Here is a 10,028-nt window from a genome sequence, read left to right as displayed (position 1 = left end):
GTCTTCGACAAAGTTGCTTGAATTGGCAAGCCCTACAACTTTTTAAAAGAACTAGAAAAAATCCCAAGCATTTTTCTAAGAAGATAGATTTTTTTAAACATTCTAACCGTGAACCACCCTTATTTTCAACCAAACCAAAAGTTGCTCTTTCCAATTTGCAACAACTTTTTCAGAAGGTACTAGAACGTCATTTTTTTTTTTTTTTTTTTTTTTTTTTTGAGAATCCATTTTGCATTCAATTTTGCGTTCTGGCCCACTGTGCAATGCCAAAATGGTTCAAAATTCATTAAAGTCTACTTGTGCAAGACATTCACTGAACCTTAAGTTTTTTAAGGACATGATTGAATTTTAAATGTGAAAACCTTTGCGGAAATTTTGATACTTTAGTTAAAATCTACAAAAAGGAAAGAATTGTACCACCCCTTAATTTAGCATAGTGTTAAATCAACAGGATAGTGTAAAATCAACAGACAAAAAAAAAGTCAAGGGACCATCCATAAACCACGTAAACACTTTAAGGGGGGGATGAAGCCTTATTTTACTTCCTTTAAAAACAAAAGTATAAAACTGAGTTTTTTTTATCTGAAAAACGAAAAACATTTTTGATTTTTTTTAATAAGCTTTTTGAACATTTATCTTCACCATGCACACGGTACCGATTTAACGCAGCTTCATCAACATTTTGTGCCGATTAGGTCAGTGTTGAGAAATCGGGCCACCCGTTTATTGAAACTGATAACAACTACAAATGGCTACATCTCGGCAGTGATACAACCAAAAGTCTTTAAATTTGTTTTGTTATTAAAAAAAATATTTTATTGCCCTAAAAACAGTTCTTAAATAAGTCTAAGTGCTCATACCAACCTCTGACATTTTTGACAATTTACATGTAGGTATGTAACCGGTCAAGTATTTTTGACTTTTTCAAAATGTTAATGTTTTTTTATTCGAAATCGAACATAGTTTTAGAGATATCGCGAGTTTAAAAATAAGAGCTAATGAGAAGACATGCAGCAAACTTTTTTTTTTTGCACAATATTAAAACTGTAATAGGCTGTATCACAGAAACTGGAAGTATGTGGGTAATTCTCGCCAACTCACATAGCAGTTGCCCCGACCCCTCTTCGATTTGCGTGAAACTTTGTCCTTAAGGATAACTTTTGTCCCTGATCACGAATCCGAGGTCCGTTTTTTGATATCTCATGAAGGAGGGGCGGTACGACCCCTTCCATTTTTGAACATGCGAAAAAAGAGGTGTTTTTCAATAATTTGCAGCCTGAAACGGTGATGAGATAGAAATTTGGTGTCAAAGGGACTTTTATGTAAAATTAGACGCCCGATTTGATGGCGTACTCAGAATTCCGAAAAAAAACGTATTTTTCATCGAAAAAACACTGAAAAAGTTTTAAAAATTCTCCCATTTTCCGTTACTCGACTGTAAAAAAAATGGAACTTGTCATTTTATGGGAAATTTAATGTACTTTTCAAATCTACATTGACCCAGAAGGGTCATTTTTTCATTTAGAACAAAATTTTTCATTTTAAAATTTCGTGTTTTTTCTAACTTTGCAGGGTAATTTTTTAGAGTGTAACAATGTTCTACAAAGTTGTAGAGCAGACAAAAACAGACGAAAAACTTTTTTTCGTAAAATCGCGATAACTCGTGATGATTATAAGCAATCCCCTTATGTCTATATATAAATTTTTGTAGAACATTATTACACTCTAAAAAATTACCCTGCAAAGCTAGAAAAAACACGAAATTTTAAAATGAAAAATTTTGTTCTAAATGAAAAAATGACCCTTCTGGGTCAATGTAGATTTGAAAAGTACATTAAATTTCCCATAAAATGACATGTTCCAAATTTTTTTACAGTCGAGTAATCGAGCAAAATGTTATTATATTAGATGGTAGAATAGGCCAGATACTACCAAAAACAGACATAAACTGAACAAGATATATGCAAATTAAAATAATAAAAATGAAACAAGAAAAACAAAAAACAAGAGAAGTAAAGTTTTTCGTAGAACAAAAGTTGACCTCCTAAACACGGGAAAAATAAATATTTTCAAAAAAAAAATGGGCGGTAGAGGGTTAAAAAGTTTTTAAATAAACTCAAACATGCTAAAAGTGATTCGAAACGCAAGGAAACGCATATTAAATTGATTTCAGCTGATTATACTCCAATTCCCATTAAAATTTGGAAGTTGGGGGGAGGCAAAAACTTTAAATAAAAAATGTACCAGCCTTAGCAAACTTAGAATTTGCCTAAAAAAGTTCAACTGAAATTTTAAACCCGGCTCTTTGTTCTTTATTCCGCATGTATTTTTCACAAAGAACACCTAGTTATTTGTATTTCATAAAATTTATCGCTACATCATCATTTTAGGGTTTCTTTGGTTGGAGGGGTATTTCAGCTTGGAGGGGTAATTTGAAGGGGGACAAATAATCCTTCAAATCAAATCTGGAGGTGTTAGCTGAAGGGTAGCATTACACCACTCCCGCAAAATTGTATGGATCCTTCCTTTGATAAAGGGAATAAATTTGCAAAATTTTAGTGAAAATTATTAACCAGCAGGGATGGAATAATAGCTTTCTTCACCCGCGGAAGCGAGAGGAGGCAAATCACGCAAAAAAATCGCTCCCGGATTTCTCCAAGAAAATCAATCTGTTGATGATTTTTTCGGAATTTCCTTGTCAGCACAACTGAAAATTATTTATTTCGCTTTGTTTACACACATTGTCCATCTACAAAAAGTGACAGGTCATGTTTCGATGTGTGAAGTAACACTTGCAAGTGTAGTAGTGAAAAAGATGTTCCACCGAATAGTCGAGATGATGATTTTTTTAGATTCCTTTTACCGATCATTCATGCGCGAGAGAGGAGAGCCATGTTCTTTTAGGATTGTTTCTCGTTCAAAAATTTTCTTTTGATGATGATTTTTCCTTCGCTGCTTACTAGTAATTAGCAAGAATTTTAGTTGTAATAAATAACCTGGTATTACATTATATCTATTATTTTTTTTTATACATACATTTTATACAAATTTCAGGGGACTCTCCAAAAATAGAAAGATTTATTTGTCTTTTACAAAATATCTGGAGACGCACGATACTTCACGACCACCACAAGTACCAAGCGTCTCCATATAAATCACTCCACCCTAATTCAAAGCACGGTGGAAATCTCTATTTCTCGCCCTACTTTCTCCGGGCGAATTTCGCCTACGTCAACCTTCCGTGACATGCCCTAAAGACCACTGCTGTCACTGCTCTTGTCCGCAAATGTCATCCTGCCGTACCTCATGCCCTCAACCACCATTCACGCAAGCTTTCATTCATACATTTCCTGCTGCTCCACACTCTCGCTCTCTCTCGCGTTGGCAGTTGTAATCAATCTCTCCCTCTCAGCTCTTGTGGGAAAGCTCTCACCACTTTTTGACAACAATTTTCCGATGTTTTCAATTTCGATTTGTTAGGATTTGCGATATCACGACACACATACAGCAGGGAGTGAGAGCGAGCGAGCTTGCGTACCAAGCGGAAAGCTCTCGCGAGAGAGAGCTTTCGAGTGCGCATGTGTGCTTTTTCGAAAGGTTTTCCTCGGAAAACGGAAAAGGCTCTGCTCGCTGGTCTGGCCGTCGTGGTTCGTCAATCGATTTTTGTTACTCACTTGAAGCAGCCAGCAGCTACCATCTTGTATGTGGTGTGGCATGGTGTGGAAAATTGGTGCTCAAGCTTTGGTGAAAATTTCTGCTGGTGGACTGTAATTGCTGCATTTTCCGGATGTGCTCTCGACTGGCTCGAGCGGCTCGAGTTAAGCAATGAATTGTGCGGACCGAGGCTGCTGAAAAACGGAGGATTTTTCCTACAGCTAGAGTGTGTGTGTGTGTGCGTGTGTCTAACATCGCCATCAAGAAAATTGTAGCAGCAGCAGTGGGCGACAAATTTTCCTCTGCCCAGCGAAAATCTTCGCAGCAGTAGCAGCAAAGAATTTGGTACGACAAGCTTTGGGTGTGAGTGGGCTTAGTGGAAGATTGTGGAAGGATCTTTTTTTGAAAAACAAATTCTCGCGAAAATAGGCTTCCGCGAGTCGGGCTAGAGCATATAGGTCAGCTAATTGATCGATCGTAATTGAACGGGGGGGGGGATTATTGTGAAGGGTAAAAGGCAAGGGAGGAGGAGTGGGTTGGAAAAACGGGGAGCAACGAGCTCATTAATTCGCTGGTGAATGGGAACGGAAGTGGCCCCTAGTGGCGGCCATCAGGATATTAGAGACCTGTGTGCCGATTCCGAATCTCGCGCTGCCAATAATTAATTCATGTGATATCTGAATGTCTGTGTGTCTGTGTGTACCTTTCTGCAGCGAAAAAAATCCAACATGGCTCCGGGTCTTAAAATATGGAAGAGAGAGGCCGAAGCCGAGACCGATGCAGCGAAACTATCGGAGGCTGCAACCACTTTGGCGACGAAAATCTTCGGCCACAAACATCATCGTACGACGACGGAATCGACAGAACTAGAAACAGGTAAGTTCAACGTGGGGAAGGGACCACAATTTTGAAACAATTCTTTTCTCTATTCTATTTTTTTTCACCCCGAAACCCCTTTTTCCTCACCCCTTTTGAGAATGTGACCTTTTATCAGATTGAAAGAAGCTTTCAACCCCTGCTCCTCTCGAGGCCATTGTTAGGCACACATCAAAGGATCTACATATAATCACATTTGAAATGTTAATCTATTCAAGGCTTTAGTTCTCCAGAATTCTCAATCTATAAACTTTCAGAGCTAATTAAGTTGAAATGGCTCCGCAAAAAAAAACTTCACCCGATTGACAGGACATCCCCGACTCGCCTTTTTACGCTTCGATTTCCGATTTATTATTGATGTTTGGAGTTCAGAAAAGGGCATCAACCACAGACAAAAAAACACGACCACCCCCAAAGGTGGCCACACCACATCGTAATGACAAAGTTATGTAATGTCGAGTTGCGTTTTCGGTGGTTGGCGTGCTCCACTTACAAATAACAACAAGAAGAAGAGCAAGAGCCTTAAGCTTTTGAGTGGTGGTGTGTGGAGAGGTGGATGAAAAAGTCAAAAGAACGACTCGAAAAGGGATATTAGCCACTTCCCAGGGGCATCGCGCACACACACCCTCCTTAAGGTTCACGTGATATCGTGAGGACGAAAAAAAAAAAAAAAAGTTCGCACAGTCAAAAGTGAGCATCTCGGGCTGTCCTGTGAGCACTGCTCAACGCGCGATGTATGAATGAATTGGATGAAGAAGCAAATGAAGAAAAAAGAAGTGCTCGGTTGATAAACCTCCGCAAAATTTGCTGCTCTTTTACACAGTGAGCGATGGAAAATCCTACCCCCTCCCACCCGCCCAGTCTAAGGGTGGCTGACACGGCCCACGCAGGCCAGCTTTGGCGATGGGAGCCGCGAAAGGCGTCAGAAGTTTGTTTTAGCGAGAAAATACGGGGAAAATTCAATAAGCTCTGTATTTTTCCAGCTACAAGAATGTTATCAAAATAATAACAAGTTCAGCATCGCTTGGGGACGGTAAACATTGTAAGCTTTATGTTTTATGCATTATGGAGCAGACTGGAGTGTGAACATTTGACTTCGTGCTATGAAATGAACGATTAGGGAATAATTGAGCAATTCATGAACTATTCTTGGAGTGTCTGAAAATCCAAACATGGTCTAACATAATGTTACAGCTTAAACTTGAGTTTGTTATGAAAATGTATGTTTTATTAAACACGAGCAATGATTGTTTTGACAAATGTTCAACATTTATCTCTTGAAATATACATCCAATCTCTCTTCAGATACCGTGCGTCTCCATAAATTGAAATTATGTTCCCTACGCAACAAACAGAAAATTTAAACATTATCTGTATTCAGAATAACTAAAACATTAACAGGTTAAAAACTTGTGAAGTTGGTCTTCCCATTCAAAAAAAAGCAATTTAATTTCCAACTATGCTCTAACGACCCTGTTTAAAAGCATAAAATGTTTGCATTCTCCTTTAAAACTTTTCAAGAGCACAGCAAAGTTGGATTCCATTTATACGCAAGCTCTTGTTTGATTTATAAATAGCATTTTGCTGCATACTGAGGTTTCTAGCAGAACTACAATCAAAATAATCTTATGCAAATTCTTAATAATGAATTAACTAACACAAATCAAATTATGAGTTTCTATTTCAGTTCATTTTTACAGTAGGATTTTTCACTAAAGAACGCTAAGATAAAATTTGCACAATTGTAAACAAACACAATTTTTTGCTTCGAATAGATTAATGGTTGAAATCTGGAAAATAGATAAATCTTTCTGCCATAAAGAAATGTAATATTGTTTAAAGAGTATTACACACAAAAAACCATTGCAAACATTTAAGTTCATGTGGAAGTATGTATTAGTAATCATTTATATTTTTAAGGGTAAGTGAATTTTCACAATTTCCGCGAAATCACGTGAAATTCTAAGATTTTCTGAAATCATTGCTAAACATAAAAAAAAAAAAAATATTTTATCCACAAAGGTTTTAAATGTAAATTTGGCAAGAAAACGTTTGTTTAAATCATATGATATCATTGTAAAAAAGTATTGTAATACGATTATTTTACCAATTTAAATGAAATTTGACATTTTTAAGTATTTTCCAAATTTTAAGCTTTGGGACCAAAGATTGGATATATACCAGTAGAATTCCGGGATTTTTTTAGAAGACTTTTTTTTCACTAGTTTTTCAGTGTAGTATGTTACGGGACCAACCATAAATAACGTGGGGGGGGTCCCTGGTCCCTGCTTGAAAAGTATAGAAAGCATTGAAGTATATTTTTTGCTTCAATTCAAATAAATTCAACTAAGTGAATCCTGAAATTTACTTTTTAGTATCTTTGAAATGTTTTGTCAAAATAAAAGTACAACTAATTGAAAAAATATATAGTTTAGATGCTATTATCATCACTTTTTCCACGATTTCACGTCTCAAAATTATTTTGAATATCAGCGGAAATTTCATTTGATTACATTTCAGCAAAGAGTATTTCTTCCCCGTTTATTAAAACTCCGGTTATTCAAAATTAAATTACCTAGGCTTTATAATATTATTTAAATTTTTAAAAAACAACAATTTTTTGAAACATTTTTGTTTTTTCTTAAACGCGTAAAATTTCCACGAAACTTGATGATCCCGTGAAACTGAAAATTTAAAGCTTGAAAAATCACTTTGCTTAATATATAATTAAATGCACAAAAATCTTTCCGGTTGTTTAACATAAGATTTTATAGGTCATAACAGCATTTTTCACGTTCCGTGAAATTTCTGCGAAATTTTGTTTTTTACGAATAGTGGTTCCCGAGAAAATCGCATTTTTTTTAGAGTGAAAAATCACTAAGCCTCATAATTTTGATACATTTGGGCTTATTCTTATTTTTTTGCGTAAATGTCAGGGTTTTTAAGAATTAATGATTGGAAATTAATTTTATCGTGCATTTTACAACCCTTTTTTTAGTGCGTCCATCCCGGGAATTCCCGGGACAAAAATCCCGGGATTTTCCCTAAACCTAAATTCCCGAATCCCGGGATTTTTGATATTTTGACCCGGGAATTCCCGAAATTGAAAAAAAAAAACATTTTTTTGGTCAGGAAACTCAGATTTGGTTGTGGAAACAGATGAGCAGTTGAATACTTAGTAATCGATAACATTTTTGAAGCATTAGCAAATTTGTATTCGGCATATATCAAAATTTATTTGGCTTATAAGGGAAATTAATTAAAATTTTAGTTTACGGATCCACAAAATGCCTAGCGCTTTAAATATTTTTTTCTTTTTTTTTTTCATTTTATTATTTTTCATCAAACATCGGCCCCTGGAGCAATTTAGGACAATAGTAACAATTTAAGACAGCATAATGTTCTGATATTTTTTTAATTAACAAAACAATTAGTACACAATTTTTCAAATTTATTGCTCTAAAAGATTCTGTACCTATTCAGACTGCAGTCCCGATTTCCCCCAGTTTTCAGTAGTGACTTGAAGATAGTTTGTAAAATATGTTTTATATAATACATGAAATTCTAAACTTTTCTAAAATTTTACATTGGATGGATTCATTTTATTTGTTGTCGTTTCTTGTTTTTTTTTACAGTTTCAATGAAATTTGTTTAGCTTTTGTAGTCATTTCATATAAAAAATCAAAGAAATATATTAATAAGAATTTTGTGATTATTAATATGAAATAATTTGAATCACATTGGATTAAAAATTATGATTCATTAAAAATCCAAAGCATAACAAAAAACAAAAAAAAACAAACATTTCTAATATTTTAAAACTACCTAAAAACTGCTGTTTTTGTTCAGATTGAAGTAAAGATTATCACTAATTAATAGTATACAGCTAATTCTATGATTTTAAGCTTTAAAAACATAACAAATTTAATGAAAACATAGATTTTATGACTGTTCAAAAAAAAATCCCGGGATCCCGGAAATTCCCGGGATTTCAAAAATATTTTTCCCGTTTCCCGGGAAATTAAAAACCCGAGAAAATTGGACGCCCTACCTTTTTTATTCCAAAGATTTAATAAAAACGTTGCTTAGAATTCTATGTTTTCTCCCTTCAGGATTGCGTATTCCATAGAAATGTATATTGTATCATTAATTTGAAAATTTTGAGCATAAAATTATTCAATCTGATAAATGCTTGAATAGAAATAAATTTATAATAATATTAATAATTTTAAAGTTTATCCAAACATGTTAAAAAGCTGTGAAGTGTCCAAAATGCAGAAATATTTTTTAGTAATGCATTCTAAGTAGATCACAATCAATTGCTATTTTTTTTAAAATTGTTATTATTTTTTATCTCATTCTTTCAAACATGAGCAGTTTTTTTGTAAAGGCTAATTCTCAAATATTTGTTTTAATCCAAAGGCAATCTATTATTAATTGTCGTTATAAAACATAAATTTTCATTTTTTTCAATCGTGAAATGTATTTTTTCAAAACAACCTTTTCTTGACTGTCGTAATGTTTTTGTGAATTTTTCCTTTCTTTAAAATATTAGCTGATCTTTAACAAAAGTTCGACTTCTGAAATATTTTATTAAGTTTTTTTTTTTTCAAACAGCCTATTCCAAGTTGTCGTTATATTGTTGTGAGCTTTATTCATTGTTTCAAAGATGATCATTTCATAAAAAAAAAAAAATGTAACATTTACAATATTTTGGAACTTTATTTTAATTTAGAAAAACTACCTATTCTTGATTGTCAACATTTTTTGGTTTTTCCATTCTTTCAAATATAAGCGGTTAGTTTTTAGAGTTCTTCTTATAAAAGTTACGAAAGTATTTCAACCATTCTTTTTAAAATTAAAAATATAATGTTCTGATATTTTTTTAATTAACAAAACAATTAGTACACAATTTTTTAAATTTATTGCTCTAAAAAATCCCAGTTGGCAGTAGTGACTTAAAGATAGTTTGTAAAATATGTTTTACATAATACATGAAATTCTAAACTTTCTAAAATTTTACATTGGAGGGATTCTTTTTATTTGTTGTCGTTTCTTGTTTTTTTTTACAGTTTCAATGAAATTTGTTTAGCTTTTGTCGTCTTTTCATATAAAAAAATGGAAAAGTCTTGCTACTTAAATGTTGTTGCAAGTTTTCTTTCCTTTTTAAATCTATCCTTTCAAAAGCTGGTTTCCAATATTTATGCGTTTAGGCTCACATAGTTTTTTTTTAATATATAAAAATCGACCTTTTGCCCTTTCGACGTTCTGTCCATTCGACCTTTTGTCCACTTTGGACCTTTAGGCCATTCGACCTTTTTGACATTTAACCTTTTGTCATACATTCGCTTCAAAAATAATTTCTTTATGTTTCTCATGGCTTCTATAGTTTTTTTACAGTTTTACAACTTTTTGTTTTTATTTGATGGATTTGCCATGATTTCCCTCCCATATCTGAGTATTAGGGGAAAAAAGTTTAATCGAGTCTTCATTTTGCA

The 10,028-nt window shown here is 33.7% G+C and overlaps 2 protein-coding genes across 5 annotated transcripts in view; one reads left to right on the top strand and one right to left on the bottom strand.

The window, feature by feature from the left end:
• LOC6036325 (reticulon-1-A) overlaps positions 1-10,028 on the bottom strand; it is a 188,462-nt gene that overhangs the window by 57,812 nt on the left and 120,622 nt on the right. The window lies entirely within an intron of this gene.
• LOC6036328 (synaptotagmin 1) overlaps positions 3,629-10,028 on the top strand; it is a 33,001-nt gene continuing 26,601 nt past the window's right edge. For 2 of the 4 annotated variants that reach the window (XM_038256914.1, XM_001846339.2), the window contains exons 1-2: positions 3,631-3,999; positions 4,368-4,530. In XM_038256914.1, the coding sequence (XP_038112842.1) occupies positions 4,383-4,530 (148 nt within the window). In that variant the 5' untranslated portion in view covers positions 3,631-3,999; positions 4,368-4,382. Of the gene's footprint in view, positions 4,018-4,367; positions 4,531-10,028 lie in introns of all 4 variants that reach the window. The other 2 variants (XM_038256912.1, XM_038256913.1) reach the window with 2 other exon arrangements.

Source organism: Culex quinquefasciatus, chromosome 2, assembly GCF_015732765.1.
Source record: "Culex quinquefasciatus strain JHB chromosome 2, VPISU_Cqui_1.0_pri_paternal, whole genome shotgun sequence".
NCBI classification, from domain to species: domain Eukaryota; kingdom Metazoa; phylum Arthropoda; class Insecta; order Diptera; family Culicidae; genus Culex; species Culex quinquefasciatus.
Note: the sequence above shows the minus strand (reverse complement) of the source record. Positions and strands in the feature narration are given on the sequence as shown.